General features: G+C 41.8%; 1 protein-coding gene across 7 annotated transcripts in view; it reads right to left on the bottom strand.

The window, feature by feature from the left end:
- Positions 1 to 18,473, bottom strand: part of LOC124308075 (protein Fe65 homolog) — a 200,433-nt gene that overhangs the window by 98,716 nt on the left and 83,244 nt on the right. Inside the window, exon 1 of one of the 7 annotated variants that reach the window (XM_046770426.1) lies at positions 10,472 to 11,259. The exons of the other annotated variants lie outside the window; for them this stretch is intronic. Within the exon in view, the coding sequence (XP_046626382.1) occupies positions 10,472 to 10,493 (22 nt within the window). The 5' untranslated portion in view covers positions 10,494 to 11,259. Of the gene's footprint in view, positions 1 to 10,471; positions 11,260 to 18,473 lie in introns of those variants that run through there. 7 annotated transcript variants of the gene reach the window in all.

The raw sequence follows: 18,473 nt of genomic DNA, 5'->3' as shown, positions 1-18,473 counted from the left end.
CCATTTTGTTATTGTGTTTCCGTTTTCTTTAAAAAAAAACATTCCTAAAAATTGGTATGATTTTAGACCGTCCAAGCTGTATCCCCCCACCCCCCAAGTACAATCGTATAGTTTTCAATGACGCACTTTTTGATAGAGAAAATGAAGCTTAAACTTACCTAGATTAAAATTACGCTATAGAAGTAGTAAGACAGTGTTGATAACTTCATAAGCAAGTTGTCAAGACTGATTACTGATTTTAGATCGAAAGATTTCCGTATACAAATTTCTCTTAGAGCTCAGCACCTGCACCGTAATCTCTGATATCTTTTGCCGAAGTCCGTAACGCGTTCTTTCTCTCCCCTTTAGCATCCAATTTTTTATCGATGTGTACCTATAATCCTGAAAATAACCTGCAGTATTCCGCGCGAAAGATGACGATAACAATGATAATGGATGTTACGAGGCGGAATAATTGCGAAGGTGACGGAGAAAACGAACTTCTTTCAGCGCTCGAAAGAGGGGCGAGAGCGAGGTGACGGAGGGGCGGGGGGAGGTAAACGGGGGTGGAATTCTAGGCACGCAATAACGTCTTCACTTAAGGCGACGAGGAGGATAGCAGCAGGCGTGAAAAGAGTAATCAGGTGACCGCGGCGCGTCCATGGAAATATTCAGACGAATGCGGAGAACTTCCTGATCGTTTTCTTATCTTGGAACCTGAGGGAGGAACGGTGGCGGCGAGAAATGGAGCTGAGGAAGAAAGGCGGGCAACGTCAACGTCTACAAAACGGCCAGTTTCTGACGATTATTGTTGCGAATACTGAAGATAGTATTTTTCGCTACAAAACCGTCGCGTCGTCGTCTGCGGGACGACTCGGTTTGGTGAATCGTAATTTCTTATTACAGGAATATTGTACGTGCTTGGAAAGACGGAGATGTTTGAAGGTTAATTTTTCCTCCCTCTTCCTTCCTTCCTTCGTCACGGATTATCTCGAAAAATTACCGGTAATTAAGATAATTCGGCTAATTTTACAGATATTTATCATCCGTTTCGTCAGCAGTAAAGAGATTCAAAATCTTTCGAGAGTAGAATTTTTCACGATTTTTTACTTTTGCGTATTTACTGTTTCGTAACAATAGCTTGACATTTTATATCAAGTAAAGTGTGCTACGTTTCTATCATTACACAGATTGATTGTGAGGTTAACAACGAAACTATCAGACTTATCACAAAATGTCATGGAGCCTTCTTTGTGGAGCCTTTTACAGCTTTCATTTACCGTTGAATATTGTCTTTAAATAATTTACAATCCTAACAGCTTAAATTCTAGACAATTGAAAAGTTTATACAAATTCAAGTTTAACTTTCACGTTGAATAACTTTCGAACGAACAGATTTATTATACGACGACTGCAGATATTTTTCATAGTGTTCAAATCTTTACAAAAATATATCTTGGTTGTTTCTATATTTTTACCCGTTGGCAAGTTGTAAAATCCAGAAGTTACAAATAAAATTTCTCCTGAGTTCAAGGAATGGGAAATGGAGAATCGGGATAAGGAACCTCTGAATATTAATACTGAGGGCTGACATTTTGACAGCCATCTTATTTCATCTTATCTGCAGCTATTGAACGTATGACTTTGGAATAAAAATAATTGATTTTGATGAATCAGCCTTTATACGGCGTCGTCTATAGGTAAAAGGGCGTTAGAATTTTGAAGTTGTTCGAAAAAATAGCATTGCAATCGTTCCACTGGTAGTTAAATTGTAAAGAAGAATGGAATCCACAGTGAATCAGGAGTTAAAAAAAGTAGAAAGATATATTCGAAAAATCTCCAGCAACATCATTTCTGCCAATGATACTGAACACGAATGAAACAACATACGTTATATAACAAAAGTGAACCTGAGCGAATTCGAATAACACAAGCTAAGATCAGAACAATGTAAGACGATCATAATTAGAATGTTTAAAATTCTTCAACTTCGGTGTGTTTGATTTGATTTCAATAAATTTGGGCTTGTTTCGTTTATCATAGAGATAATTATAAGTAGTGGATAAATATAAACTCGGGTGAGTATTGTTTAACAGATGTATGCCAATGATTGAATTTGCGCGTTATAACTGTTCTGTAATATAAGATTTCTCGAATGTTTTTCATACAATTTGTGGATACCTGGTCAGCGAGTTGAATGAGCCCATCAATATCGTAATTATAATTCAAATTATAAAACCTTCCCTCGAATTGTTGATATTTTATAGAGTGTGATATTCAGACTTAATCAGGCTCGTTTCTCTTCACAGCAGAAACGTTGTTTAATTCGTATTCACTCTAATTGGCGCAAATCATATTCTTATTTCTCTTTTTGCAACTTTTCATTCGGACTACGGGTCTCATTCATCTTGCTCTACATACATTAATTTCTTTGATAGCTCTTTTCACGTGTAAATTAAAGTGAAATTGCACAGTCGAAATGAACGTTAAACCGCGCTATACGGGCACCCACACCATAAATTTTGAAACATTTTTTCCAACCGTAAAATGCCAATTTACGTTTGAATACCCCAGTGACAGGCGGGATGCGGTCAGGGCGGGTTTCAACATTGTACAAAATTCGCGAAATTAATATTCGTCCGGCGTGACAGAGGCGAGAGCGTGTAGACGATACACCCATACAGGTGCAGCGACTATCCGGGACGTAGTGATATTCATAGCTTCCATTTCCAAGCCCTAATCCCCAAAATTCTCCCAACATAGCCTGGATATCTCTACCCATTCCAGAGCGCCCGTCCCCAACAGTCTGGAACCCCGGCGAGAAGACCCTCTCGAGTTTGCATTCCGCTGGTAATACGGAGATCGCTCGAACTTGCCGGTGAAAATTTTCGCTCGCTCCAACAGTTGCGATCAGAGGCGACAGCCGAAAGCGGAAACCAGTCTGGACTGATTGTGAGAAACGGCAAAAGCCTTGAATTTTTATCCCCAGTCACGGTGCCCCGTCTTTTTTCCTTCTCCTCTCTTCTCTTCTCTTCTCTTCCCCTCACCTTATTTTTTACTTCTTGAAAATCGCAGAAGCGCCACTCCCGATACGTATAACCCGGAGTCTCTCGCTTTGGGGCCAATTTATGGTAAATTATTTTACTGGCTTGTTCTGGCAGCACCTGCTGCCCCGTCTCCCCCTTCAACCCCCCCTTCCGAGACGTATGGAATACCAACGGCTACTTATACTTGCAATATTTTGTAGTCGTAAAGTCTGCATCTCATATATGTTAGACAAGAGGACGCGACTCGCGCTTTATGCCCGTAGCCAATACGCGTCGTCTGCTTTTCCCTATTCCAGGACCTAGCGTTTTACTATTCTCGAATTAAACTTTTAATGCGGATCCATTTTTTACATGCTTTTACAGTTATTTCAAAACATTTTTTAACCCCAACGCACTTTTTTTTAAACATCATTGATCAATACGCAAGGAAAATGCCGACAAATTCTAATCGCATTGTAATTTGGTAGATACTATGCGAGAAAAGTATTCATGAAAATTGTGAGCAAGCAGTGCGAGTGAGAGAGGTATAATTTAAAATAGAAGAATGATTTTTTTACACGAGTCAATTGTTTTTTATTTATAACATTAACGCAGGGTTATATTGTTTCATCGCTGTCACAGTGCTGTGTTAAATCCGAACGTAGTATGAATCAAGTGGAATTTACGGGCTCAAATTATTAACGAGATAATGATACAGGGATATATATTTCTGGCGATGATACCGGCTTAATTCCCTTGTCAGCAGTATAGCAGCTGGAGTGGTGGAGGAGAGCGAAATAACGGATGGATTGAAAAAGGAAGAAGAAATCTCCGGATAGCCGCTCTCGACGGAATGTAAGCTTGGATTACCCGAAGATTAAAGAATATTGCACGTTGCCGAGTATCCGGCGTTTCGAGTCGCGCGAACACACGTCCGGGTTCGCGATTTTACTACTTGATAATCATTAAGTAAGAATTTTGTGGAAAAAACCTTTCAATTCGAACCCCGCATACAAGGAAGAAGAGAAAATCTAAATTTAGCGATTCGGCGACAGGAGAGAAGGAGCGAGACCTTTCGGAGAGAATGTAGGAAAGTGGGAATGGCGGAGAAGAGAAGAGAAGAGAAGAGAAAATAAAAGTGGAAAAAGGGAAAGGGCCAAGAGATTCATAAAATAACAGCGGGGCAACATATTGCTCTCCATGACATGTATTATGCATGAGAGTTGAAGCCGTAAGGTGCTCTATTAGTTCCAGAAATTTGTTCTTATGTATTACATATTTAGAAAAGTTTACGTACATCCCGGATGATCTTAGTTTTATATTAAATAATAACGATAGCAACTGTGCAGAAGCATAATATCAAGTTGGCTGGTACTTTTGTTCCTCCGAATTGCACACTTCGCTCCCGTCTTTCGCCCTTCTAAAGAGCGCCAATACCGAACACCACAGAGTTGACATCCCCCTCGACTCGTCTCTTCGTTGCAGACAATACCCCCTTCACTCTTAAGTTTCTCCTTGCGGATAATCGACGAAGCACTGCTCCGCAAGCCGGTAGGATTGTGAAATATACGGATTTTCACTTTTCACGGGGTTCCAAGTTCTTACGTTGCCGCGACCTCAATATCCAGGCTTCTTAATTTTCGCAAGAGAAAAACGATTCGTACTTTCAATGGCGAAGATATATTTCAATTTCAAACGGACAAAGTCCCGAAAACTTGGGGCCCTTTCACCCGCGTACAGTTATCACGAGTTATTGAAATTCAAACGACTTGAATCTTACTCGCATCATTGTTCTTTTATTATGCGTTGCTTTTTATATTATACTTTTTTCATTTGTTTCCCCGTACAGTTGCAAGTTTTTCATAAAACGATAATTACAGTCTTTGTCAAAATTACGTCCGGTTAATTAATTTGTCGACCATTCGGATTATTTTTTATTCCTTCTTCTTATACCACTTCTACGGGTATTCATGATTATGCCGCATATAAACATGGGAGCATGTAAATACGAATACGCGAATGCCTATGACTCGGTAAATATATACATATATACGTATACGCGTAGAGCCATAGACGGGGCTAGAATGACTTCGGTAAGATATCATGTGGGATCGAGGACCGAGGGGCTGGCGGACTTCCCTCGAGACGAGCATAGCTGGGATATTTTCTCCTGCAATATCCAAAGCAAATAAAAATCTAATATTTACCCTCCGAGCTCACCGAATCGCGTCTAACGCCGCGAATACTCCTCTCGGCAATTCCAACGACACACTGCACCTATCCTCTGACAACATTATCGGATTCGCATCAACCCCAGTTTACCCTCGGTGCATGCGTATATACCCCCCCCCCCCCCCGCACCTCCAACTCTGTCGCGTCTAACTCCCTTACATTCTTACTTTGTTGCCTCGATCAAGCCCTCCCTGCTATTTTCACTCCAAGCTTCGGACGTTGCAAAATTGAAAGGCGCAAAAATGTATCTTTCGTATCAAAATTAAATGGCAGTACAGATTTGGGGAGTAAAAAAATTCCAGTCCGAAGTCCGTAAGTTGTACCTTACCAAACTTGCTGTTTGCCAGCATTACGAATGGATTAAGTAAAATTTTGGATTTAAATATGTAACTTTGATCATCGTGACGTACTTCAATTACGAACGATTATCGTCAAATTCTGTTATCATTTTCGCGAAATTCCGAGGTAACGAAGAGGTTCGTCCAACAAATACCAAGAAAATTTCACCTGTACCGGGGAAAGGCGTCATCGCGATTTCCAGGAGGTCGAGTCACTCCCCCGCTTTTACCACGCCGCGACGTTATGTGGTATAAAATTCGGCTCCACTCTTTAACTTGCAAATGAGGGGTAACAGCTTTTTGTCATTCCACCCTTGCTCCTTTTGTTAGGTATACACGCAGGCGCACACATACAGGCTTAGTTTGAGTTACATGTAAAAGTTTCTCTCCTCAGCTTTCCCCCGCTTTCTACGTTGGCGCGTTGGTCAACACTTTTTCTCCACCCACCGTACCTTCGATCTTCGCTTCTTCTTTAACTCGTTTTTCGTTTCGTTTCTTTTCGTGCCGTTTTCTCGGCTCATCAGTGTGTATTTCTTATAGTCCGCCGCCTCGCCTCCCGAAAGAAATGACGATAAAGATAAAAAATGTAACGACTCGGCTTGTAGTCTCTGTTTCGTGCACTGTGCCGCACAATATCGTTATACCTGTAATATCAACCTCCGTACTTTGATTGCTAATTACTTCCCACTCCTTCTGTTCCGACGAAAAGATAAAAAATAAATAAGGATACCTAGTTACTGTAAACACCCGAAAATGAAAGGTTTCGTTTTCTCGAGATCCCAACGTTTCAAGATCTCGAAAATCACCTCCTATCATTTTTTGACGTACTTCCGCGTGTGTGATCAATATTTGTCGGACGATATCTGGAGAACGAATGAGCGGATTTTGATGATTTAAATTTGGTCACAATCAACGCGTCCTTTCTTAACTCGGAACTCGTTAGATTTGTGATTTTATCGGTTGGATGGCTTTTGAGTTATTTGAATAATAAAAAAAAGTCCCGTTATTCCGATACTACCATCAATTTTCAAACGCCTGCAAAGTTCCTCCGTTATTTATAAAGGTATGTCCGTCCTTTCGAGCGACAATTTCTACGCGATATTGCGATAGTTGAGTGTGCAGGGGTTGTACAGCGGAGAGGCGCAGCACCTGAGGGTTCGCGGTCGTCCGGCAGGATAAATTTACACCCATCGATGATGATGTGGGCGTTCTACGTCAAAGGCTGACTCGCTTACCCCGGCATGACACACACGGTGTTCTATACGGGTGATGTAATGCAGGGTATCACCAGTGGGGAAGTCTGGTCTAGTGGCCAATAATCAACGCTCGTATCGAACTCGATTCTGCGTTGAAATTTTACCTCCACGGATTTTGAATATTCCATGTAGTTTGAATATCGCCGAAGAGGATGAAAATTTTTGATCGTTTCCGAAGAACCGATCCGTGCGTCGTTGTTGGTATTATCGGAGCAAAGTGCGAGCATGTTTCATGGTGTGAAAACTCAATTTGCAACCTCTGAATAGTGCCGCAATTAAGAACGTCTGATGGCGTCGCTTCGACGGTGATTCTCTATCTTTGAAACTATCCATCTTCTTCCAGCATCGTCGCGAGAAGGTGTAGAGAGAAGCGAAGCGGCTTGTCTCTGTACCCGTATAATAGAAATGCTTGTAGTCTCGGCGTTCGGGAGCCTCCTTATAAAACACAATTACCACCTTAACCAAGTTTGCTGCTACGCACTTAATTACCCCGAAAGTTATAAGCAAGTCTGAGCACCCGGCAGCCTCCCTTCTACATCCACTTTCCGTAAGCCCACCTTGTATCTTTGTACCCACCTGTCTACCTCCTCACGAGCGAGTCCCTGATTTTACAAGCATGCAGATTTCAGACGCAGCGACGTAACGTGCGATAAATCATAATTTTATCGGCTACAATGACGATGTAAAAGAAGGAAGAGATTCGAGGAACATTTTCGCTTCTCTCCGGCCATAGATTTCGCGTTGATCTTAGAAATATTAGATATTTTCCACTTTGTATTTCTACTTCCGTTTTCGTAGCGCACAAACATTAGTTGAACGAAAATACTAGATCTTAAGGAGAATTGTGAAACTGTTCAGATAAGAGGATTCAAACGATATAGGATTTCTAATGAAAATGACGAAATCTCTTCAGACACGCTTTTCGCACGGCCCGATCTTGAGTTGAGACGAAGAAGAAAATAACGGAAGATGGACGAAATTCGGGGAGACGTAAAAAAGCCTAATTGGCAATGTGGGGTTGATGAGGTATCCGGCAGAATCGATACAACCCTCGACCGCTCTTTTCGTGTATTGAAGACACAGCGGCTTCTCTCGTTATTAGAGGGAAAAGAAAACGAAGGAAGAGAAAGAGCGTATAAAATTCTTGAAAAATCTTTAATTCATCGCGAAAAGGTTTTTTCTGTGAATTGTAAACCGAAGTGCACAAGCCCCTGCTACTCCTGCTGTTGAATATTCGCTGAGATATCTCTAAAGTATTCTACGACCTGCGTGCAATGCGTATGAATCTTCGATACAGCAGCTCTCTATAGAATCAGTAAAATTTCTTGTCGACGTTTTTGAATAGTAATCCAATCGTGAAAAGGAATAAAGAAAAGCACGGAACTAGAGTTAATTTACTAATTGTAAAGAATGGAAAATTTTTAGATCATCGACAAACTGAAACAACTTTGAGAAGCTTTGAACCTTGACTGGCGTCGACGCCGATCACTTGCGACAGTTCTCAATTTCCCCTGACTTTGAAATTTTTTACATTTTTTCTGGAAATATTTTTTTCAACTCCTAAATCTTGGTGACTATTCAAAGTTTAAAAAAAAAATCTATCGACTTTTCCTCGATTTTCCGCAGTTAAACTACAATTGTTCGTTGACTAGAATTCCAACTCATATCGCCAATTCGATTATATAATACATGTAGCTGCGAGTCCATCGTTGTTCGAAAATTCAAGACACGTTAATGATCTATTTAACAGTCATGAAAGCAAGAGCGCGCGAATATAAAAATATGTTACTTCTTCAAGAGGGAAGCTTTATTTATTCTCGTTCCGTACCGCCACAAAATCACCAGTCTAATTCCTGAATTCCCCGACTTTTACCCGGCCACTGACCACTACGTAAATATATTACACGTCGAAGAGCGATTGGTCAACGTTGCGATTCTTAATCGCTTAATGCGGTTGCGCAAAACTGGGCGGGCGTGCTGTGCACAATAACTCGACACCTAAGAATACGGGGCATAGATGGGATGTGAACCCCCAGATTAAGGGTCCGATGCCCGAGGGCTCGATTCCCTTTGGTTCGACTTCGCGAATATCTGTTGTACGCATGCACGTGTGGGTGTACGTTGTATCTGCACGGATGTATGCGAATTCTCCCTCCCCCTCCTAGCTCGGATATATACGTGGGTACACGTACACGTGGATCCCTGTGCGTATGCCTAGATATATAGAGATATGCAGATGTACCTCGGCGTGTCTGTCTCCTACGTTCGGTATCGGAGAAACGAGGGATTCCACGATTCCACGATTCCACGATCCCTCGTTCCTTCGATCCTTTGCGATCGATGCAAAAAAATAAGATGTAATAAAATGCAAATCCACACTCCAATATCGGCGGTCGGTCAGGTCGAGTCGAAAGTCTCGAAGGAGAAGGAGAAGGAGAAGGCGACGGACATGTAGGCGTGTGTATGTCGGCCTCACAGGGTAGAATTTTCATCTCCCGCAAGGCTCGCCGACGGACGTAAGCAACCAAATGTAAGTACATAACGTTGGCGCAGGTGCTTAACCAATCAACGATGCGCTGAGTCGCGAGACTCTCGATAATTTGCTTTACTTCGTTCTTATCGTTCACCCTCTCTTATCTCAACTGGTATAACGCGACTTGGGCATATACGTAACCCGCTTTTTTCTTTACAAACCGAATATCGCCCCGCTGATATCTTTCTCACGGATTTAGGTATTCGCGCTTTCAATGTGATTGAATTTTGGTGGAAATTTGTATTCCGGTCACGGAGATATTTGCAATCGTTGGGGCAGGGAAATTTTGTAAACAACGAACGTAGAGGCACTGCCATCTTGAATATTTCTTACATCCTACGACTTCGTTTCTCTCTCTCTCTCTCTCTCCCTTTCCCTTTCTCTCTCCCTCTTCTTCTTCCACTCTTATTCCTTCCTTCCTTATACCTTCCTTCTCAGGAATTGAAATCTTTTCCAAGTACTTCTCATGAATTATATCATCTCCTCCACAATACTGTACACATATCGGGCCTAACCGTGGAAACAAGCCGCCTTGGCGCCTACATATAGGCAACCGGGCGTTACAATTTCGTTCCCGAGATGGTAAATTGTAACTCTGGTCGCCTATCTTTAGGCGCCGAAGTGGCGTGTTATACTGTTTTTGTTTTTTTCTGTGCAACCTTTGTATTTCACTCGCCTTGCTCCAAATCAGAAATTCGTTGCCTCGTGGTATACAGATGCAGAAATGAAGTTCAAGTCTTGAAGATAGACGAACGGATACAAGATTAAAGAAAAAAACAAAATTACATCATGCCTCGACAGAAGAACACGCGTTTGTCCGAGGATCAAGAAAGGGATGGTGCAATTTGTGTAGCGGGGCAGATGTCAAGCCACATTGCATTAGCTGACTTCGCGTTCCGCTGGTCAGGACCACGGTTAAATTTTTTCTTTTTCAATTTTTTAAATCAGTTTGGTTGCTAGAGATAAGAGTGTTTAAGTCTCGTGGTCGGATATTATGCGACAGGGATTGATTATACGCCAGGATGTGCTTTACAGGAATTGGGTTCGAGTATGAAAAAATTTGACACGCAATGAACTATTACTATATTATTATTGATTGAAACTTACGATTCACACCGTGAAGCACCATCGTGACTGTTTCAAACGTTCTCGACACTACTTTGGGACTACTTAAACTCTTCTTACACTAAACAGTTCCGAATTTCTTTTAACTCATATTCGGTCCAGGTGATTTATGAATAATTATTATAGAAATCGTTCGTCTGACCACACGAGATCGCACTTTCTACGTTACCCTCGACGAAACGTTTGATTCGCGAAAAATTAGCGACTTGTTGAAATACCCTTTAAGACTCATGCCGCAGAAGAAACTCATAAAATGATAAAACGAAAGACGCAATATTTATTTGTATAAAAAAAGTGTGAAATTATGTTTTTTCCTCCCCTCGAACCGAACTTCACTTTTCAAAAAACTTGCAGATAGCTAATATATATATATATATATATATCTAATGGGAATAAACTTTTCCCCTCAAAAGCTGCGCGTAATGAACGACGAGGGTACATGAGTGTACCTGTGTGTGTATGCGTGCATGTGTGAGTAAGTATGCATCGGTGTGTACGTGCGCGAATGTGTGTGTATATCTGTGTACAGAAATGGCCGAGGTTTATCAGGCAGGCGTGCGTGTCGACGTGGAACGACGGAATGAAAATATTAATTTGAAATACGACAGGTTAAGCGGACGTCGGACGTCGACTCGAATTTCTCAACTCAGTTCGAAAACTCGTCCCGTTTTAAAAATTCGAAAGAAACGGACGCCCAACTGCAGTGTTCTTGCAATTGCATCGGCCCTAGACGTCTGCCTGCAGCACCGACTATAAACCGGGAGACGCTCGAACGTCGCGGGCTTCGCAGTGACTGCTGAGCGTCGCGGCGCCCCCTTCAACCCCCGCCAAGGCGCGGGATGCCCGAGGGTGTGGTCACGTGACCCTCCGCCAGCCAATGGGATACCCGGATGACGTCATCCAGCGGTTCTCAAACGTGACCAAAAAGGGGGTGCAGAGGATTTACCCGGCGCATGACTGACTCAAGTTTCGCGATCGGCATATGCATGCGGCTCTCCCATTGTTACGCGTAGCTGCAGCCGAATTGATTCTAGGGAAATTTTAAGCCATATAATCGACATACTCGAGACAACGTCATCCGATTTAAATCCTCCGTTCTTCGTACACTCCACGGTTGCACGAGCCGTAAAACGAACAAGTAGTACGCTTATCGCAGCATCGAATCAAATTTTACACCATTTGTAAAATGTGGCACATTTATATCGGTGTATATAATTTTATGTTAGCATCTAACAAGACAGATTACTGGTAAATGAGTCGTTTGAAATCACGTATTTTCAGTTTAACCGTGAAAAGATGAGTCGAGGGTGAAGAAATTCAGAGCTTGCGTCCCCGACTCGCACGGTTTATTCTCCTATTGTTATGCGCAAGCGTTTAAGTGATAAACAACGAAGTATACAAATCTTTACAGCGGAGACTCGATTAAATTGTAAGCAAGTAGAGACTGGTGTCGAAGTATTTGAAATCCTCGTTCAGACGTGGAAGGTGTGGTTCTTAAACCTGACGTGTCAGATTTTTAGACGTCTTTGTAACCCGGAGTGATGCATCGGTCTCGCTTGCGAAACCCAAGTTTCGCCTTTTTCTTGCATGGGATTATGCGCCGGGCAATTTGTATTAATAAAGTGAAGAGCGTGAATTAGGCACGTAAAGGAAGAGGGAGAAGCCGGAGGACCGTGAATGCCGGGGACATTTCTTGGTTCATCAATCTAACCGCATCGGGTTCTCGCATTACACGTTTATATACCTTCAAACCCATCAATCATAATCCAACTTTTTATCAATTACGTTTCTGGATGGCAAAAGGCTCGGCGACAATTTTCATGCTGCACGAACCTCTGGCTTTCAGCTTTACTGACGTCGATTTCACCGCTCATTTACCTCTACCATAAATATTAGTCAATGTCAAACCGTGTGCGGCGATACCGATAATCAGGACCAGCCCACCGAATACAAAATTCATCGCTGAATACGCCAACTCCTCAGAAATTCCACGCACACTCGTAACACCCTGTTACACGCATCTGCATCGGTGTGTGTATACGCCGAACAAGGGGATGGGAGGAAAAAAAAATCAGAATTCAAGAGAGCCTGCGGCGATCGTGGATTATTCTTGTAGTAAAAATCCTTTCAGAATAATTGAATATGCTGTTTTTTAGATAAGGAAGCCACGTTTTCACGTTCGGGAAGCTAAAAAGTGTTTCTCCGCGATATCAAAACGTACGATAGGGGGAAAACATATCGATTTTGATCTTCCGTTCGGGGTATTTCTCAACCTGTAAGAATCGCGGAAGATCTGAACAATTCTCATGAATAAGTCCCCCTCCAGTTTACGAATGCGGTTAACAAACAGCCCATAGCGTTATTCGAAGATGAAATTTCCCTTAAACTCGTGATGATTTATCGAATCGACGTTGTCAATTATGCCTGGTTTTAAATTGATTCGAAATTGAGACTCGCAGGGTGAAACATCAGGCAGGCCTCGTAAATTTTTGGAAGATCGAATCCCCGTATATAAACATACGTCACTGCGCTGGCACTCGGAGCGAAGTGTCATTGAATGCAAATTAATATCAGCTGACGCGTAGGAGCCGAAGTGTCGCCAGCAGCCGGCCCTGATTCGGTTGGCAGCAGGCTGTCCGCATGTCGCTTAATCGGTTTCCAATCATCACCGTGGGGATATTTTCCCTCCCCCATTGCAATATTTCTCCGGCCGCGTTTTTCGCCTCTCTCTAATTTTGGCGCACAGAAGGGTGGATTAATAGCCCCTGTATCGAGAAAATCCTCAGGTGATAACCGGACCGCGCCGAATAATCCATCGCTGTCTGGCAGCCAATATGTTTCCAAGATTGTGGGCGGGCACCTTGCGGCCAGGAGTGCTTGTAACGGGCAGTCACGTCAGCGACCCCGGAATGACGAGCACGTACACGAGGTTAACCGCGGGGACGCGGCCGTGGCGGGACTCTGCAGTATTTACGGCCGAGCCTGACCATTGCACTGACAGCTCAATACTTGCCGGACCGATTACATTTCCCCGGGTCCTTAAACTTTCATCCCCGGGTTTTCTTGCCCGCGTACCAAATTCACCGTGAACAAATAAAAAATTTCCACGACTTAAGCGTGGGGTCGATCTTCCATTTGTATTAAACTGATGCAAAAGTGAGAAATAAAAAAAAGGGGAACAAATAAAAGGCAAGAAATATTCTTTCATTGGCAACGCGTGTTTCAAGTTGGAAGTCTGAACCTTATTCGTTTGATAACATCTGATAGTTCTTACGTGTCTTTTATCCATACCGACTACTAGATCACAAAAAGGTGAACTCAAGGGGTGATTTCACCCTTTGTAACAATGCGAAGAGGTAAATCGACTAGCATGGAGGAAAGTTTACATTTGTAGATACATAAGTAGGTATACGAATACATGCACTCCTCGATTATTTTTATCGTTCATCATTACCGTAAAATAATAGTGTTGTGTACTAAATGATAACGAGTTAAAATTTTGTGACAAGAAAGTTTAGTATGTGATATTATTCTTTGCCATTATGGTCACTTGTAATAGATTTTTTGAGAACGATTGAGAAACTATATGGTTAAGGAAACAATAAATTGATTTTAGGATCGTGCTGACTGAAAAAACGTAGTAAACCAAACAGATTAAACGTTGCTGTGTAACCGAAAAAATATAGTATCGATAACACTCAATAGTTACTTGTGACACATTTTCTTGCAATTCCAATAATATTCAAACCGTTAATGTATAAGGATGACCGTTTTACTGTAAGATTTTTCTAGCAGTTGACTATAATAATAATTGGGTCAAATCCTGTTTCTTTTTTCAAATCACGTATTTGAATAGTTGACGAAAAAATAATAAGGTCATATTTTCTTCCAATCGTACAAAAACAACAGAGTTATGACGTAACCCACGTTAAGATACATATATAATACATACATATGTACAACGAATACACTGAAATCCAAATTCTCAATTATTGCACAAAAGAAAACAAAAACGAAAAAAGTAGGTATAATTGTTTCAAGTTACTGCGACAAATGTACTTGTCAACATTTGAAATGAAAATTTGTGAGAAAGAAATTTCACAAGAAATTTCGTAAAACGTAAACAAATTACAAAGCGAGTCAAAATTTTACCTGAAAGAAGTAGACGCTTTGGTCCAAATTCTTATGCATTTTTCATTATTATACCCAAGAGCAATATTCTTCGTATATCACATGAAATTGGAATTGCAGGATTTAGCCTCGAGGCATTTCTGTCCCAGTGGAGATATTTTGCTTCAATTTAGCGGAAATTTCGCTTGCCCCGTACGTTACATAATAATAACAATGCCTTTTTCAGTACGCCTTATTTTTGTTCCCCCTCTTCTATTCCCAATGAAGGATTTTTCAGAAAATTTCATGTTTACAAATACGTAACGACTTCGTTCAAAAATATAAAAATCTGCTTTAGACTCTCTGCAGTATCTGTTATTTACAATTCCAAAACCGTGTCCATTTTGAAATTGAAAAACTCGACGCTGCTGAGATAAATTTTTGAAATTTAACCGAGTACCTGCAGTTATTTTAAAGCCGTGTACAAGACTTCAAGCTGCTGGTAATTATTGTCGCTTGGTATGTATATTTTTTTACTGGTTGTAAAAGCAAATGCTGGGTAAGTATATAATGACAATCTCGCTCAGCAAAGTTGCCGTTTTAATTTGTGCGATATAAATTTTGCCCAACTAGCCAACGTGAGTCGAGTGCAGGTTGGTTACACGATTTCCAAACGGACGTGTGGTGACGTTTTGAAAATGGTCACAAGTTGCGAAATGAATACAGCTGCATATACGCCTGTTGGCAAATCCTCGTTAATGTGCGACACCTACCGACCGGCGTGTAAGAGAGAGAGAGAGAGAGAGAGAGAGATAGAGATGATGTGAAGTACGTTTTAATTAATGCGACATACTTTTATCGCTACAAAGTGCCAGCTCTCCTCCTCGTTTACCTCTGGCCCCTGCACTTATACCTGGTTCTCGTTATGCATGCAGAAATGTGGTTCTTAACGGGGTACAACTCGAGTATTTTTATATTGCAAGGAATTTCGCACATTTTCAGTTGCGTTCTACGCGCTATAAGCCCCGTGCCTTGTTTGATCGAGCACATTTCGGCATAATTGTCAAAGAATAATTCAGCGCCCTGCCTAAAGTTTTATTCGAATCAAGGCGTGGAATCGGCGTGACAGATGCAGGCTGCGGTATGATTTACCGGTTCGTTATCGCAGCTTCCTCTCTCCACGGTCTGATTGCACACGTCACGCTTCACTGATTAACAACGATATACGCGATCAGATATCGTCGCGTATCTGCAGCTTCAATATTTGATCGGACAGCCGATAATTTAAAAATTATCTCGCCGCGCGGAGGACGAAAACACCGTGAATAACGATGCGATCGTCAAGTTGCAGGCGTCCGTCTGAACTTTATTTGACAGATGAAAATAATTTCACCTCGCGAAACTTTTATGAAGAAATATTGCGTACGGAAAATAGTACCTACAACACGGTTCGGTAACTTCCACTGCACTGCTGTCTCTTTCGCGCATGTGAATAACGCCTGAATTATTTCGCAATTAAAAACTCAGGACGAACTTGGGCCAGAATAAAATTCCCGTTGCTTGCAAATGAGGTGATGAAAACAACGAAATCCCAGCTGCTCGGTCATTCTTCACGAACTGTGATTTGAATTTCGGAGAAAAAAGTAAGGCTGAAATTTCACAAACCCATATGAAATTGAACGGGCAGGTATTACAAAAAATTTGCAAGTGATCGTTCGTCGCCTAGACAAATTTCTTTAAAAAAATTCATCACAAGCCGGTAAATCAGTTTTCCACCGCTGACCAAAAGCTCACAGAGAGATTCTCTTACGAAAAAATGGAAGAACGTTAATCTGAAGGAAGAAATGATCGCCGTTACGACGGAGTCAGAAGTCACGATATCAGTGGTGGTTCGATCACATTGTCAGCCAGCTTTTTCCTGCTATATGTGGATAACATTTTTTCAAATCGTGTAAGGATTCCGTGGATTTGACACGGCGCAGGATTCGTTCGCTGCAACTTAGTGAAAAGAAATCGAAGCCGTGCTTTCGAGCGGTGCTTGCAGCAGTCGTCGAGTACATGGAGTTAACGAGCCGAGAATCGTTAGACGGTGTTGAGGGATGTTAAAAAAGAGGTGGAAAGAAAACTGCAGGTAAAACGATAGGAAACTCCCGACCCGTAGAAGCGGAGACACAGGAGTTGACGGGAGTAAGTGGCGATCAAGATCGCGCTGCGAGTGAATCCCGACGGAGTTTGCGCTTTCGTCATCGGCGTCTATCAATCGGCGACCCGTTTTCGTTCAGCGAGAAAACCAGTTGAAGAAAAAAGGCCTCGAAGAGTTCGAACTCGACGCGAAAGCGCGCCTCGACGATTTAGAGCACGATTGCACCCGGGCGGCGTTTGCATGCAAACTCGAACCCGGTGTTGAGGGAGGCGATGTCGCCAGTCGGAGGTTAATTGGGAGCCATCTTTCAGTCGATCCTCGTTTTTTGACCGACGAAGTGTATCCCGTAATCGGGAGAAACGTCAAATCAAAAGTACCAGACGAGATTGTTGCAGGGTCGAATTTTCGAAGATTCAACACCTGCGGTGCTGTACGTTATCTAGATAATTTTATCTAACACAGATACAGCTCATCTTTTACATCATATAAAGATAATGTGAGTTCAGTTCATTTTTCGTCTTCATCTATGCTTACGATATAAAATTGCCTACTGAAACATAATCAATGTTATTCGGAGTTGAGACTCTGCGGCTGTAATTTTGTCAAAATGGTTGATTCGGCAGGAGAGTTTTTCTGGACATACATACGCTATGAAAAAGAATTATTTTAGCCAAATCGATATGTTTGCTGTCCGATTAATCGCACGAACTCTTTCGTTGCTTCTACTTAAAATTGTTTGCAATAATAACAAATTTCTTTCCCACCTGCGAAGAATTCTTTTGTTGCATCAGCAATTTTTATATCTCACAATCAGTGTATCAAGAATCTACCGTTTTTATGGCCATCTTTTTGAAATTGTGGATAAAAATGAGCCTGATCTTATTTCCTGTAGATACAATCTGATGAAATACTATATCTCATTTTATCTAGTTGAATATGTATGGTAATTTTATAACATTGATCTTGTAAAACACTGCTCTAAGTGACGGTCGGAGTGATTCTAATTTTTAATAGTTTCTTCAGGATATAAACGAACAACGTTGAATTCCCCCATCAATTAATTTCGGTAATTGAAAACCGTTCGGAGTTTTGACCATACGGAAATTCCACCGCTGCAGGGAATCTCGATCCGCACCCAAATCGCTCGTCGACCATTTCGCTGCACCGGCGTATTAATTCGATCATTGCATAATAGAGGCTACTGGCTCGACTGCGACGACGGCGGGTGTCTGGATTTGATAGGAAGATTCAGTGGTCCAGCGGCATTGGCAGCAGCGGGGATCTCGTTGCAGGCTGCGCAGGCCGGCAGTGATTCAGGGGGTTTCGAAAGCAATTTCCGTCCTCAAATTGAAATGTTATTACATTAGCGAGACTCTCGCCATCGTCCTCCCTGCATAATGGTCGAGCCGATGTGCACCCTGCGTATGTTATATGAAATATACGGGACTTGAACTTCTCTGCATCTCTCTTCAACAGCCTTTCGTCAATTCGAATATCTACTTGTCGTTCACACTTACACGCAAGAAAATTCTTTATATAGATATCTATTGTTTCTATTATCTTGTACTGATTCACAAAATTTTATGTCGCGACTTGGCCATGAGCTCCACCTCTTTCGAATTAGAAAAAAAAAAATTTGATCTGTAAGATATTGGATTATTGAAAAAACACAATATTCTGTAAATGAATTTTCGAGTTTAATTTCACGGTAAGCGTGCATTCGGTTTGGCA

Source organism: Neodiprion virginianus, chromosome 6, assembly GCF_021901495.1.
Source record: "Neodiprion virginianus isolate iyNeoVirg1 chromosome 6, iyNeoVirg1.1, whole genome shotgun sequence".
In the NCBI taxonomy this organism is placed as follows: Eukaryota; Metazoa; Arthropoda; class Insecta; order Hymenoptera; family Diprionidae; genus Neodiprion; species Neodiprion virginianus.
The sequence above is the reverse complement of the archived record's forward strand: the minus strand, read 5'-3'. Positions and strand labels throughout refer to the sequence as shown.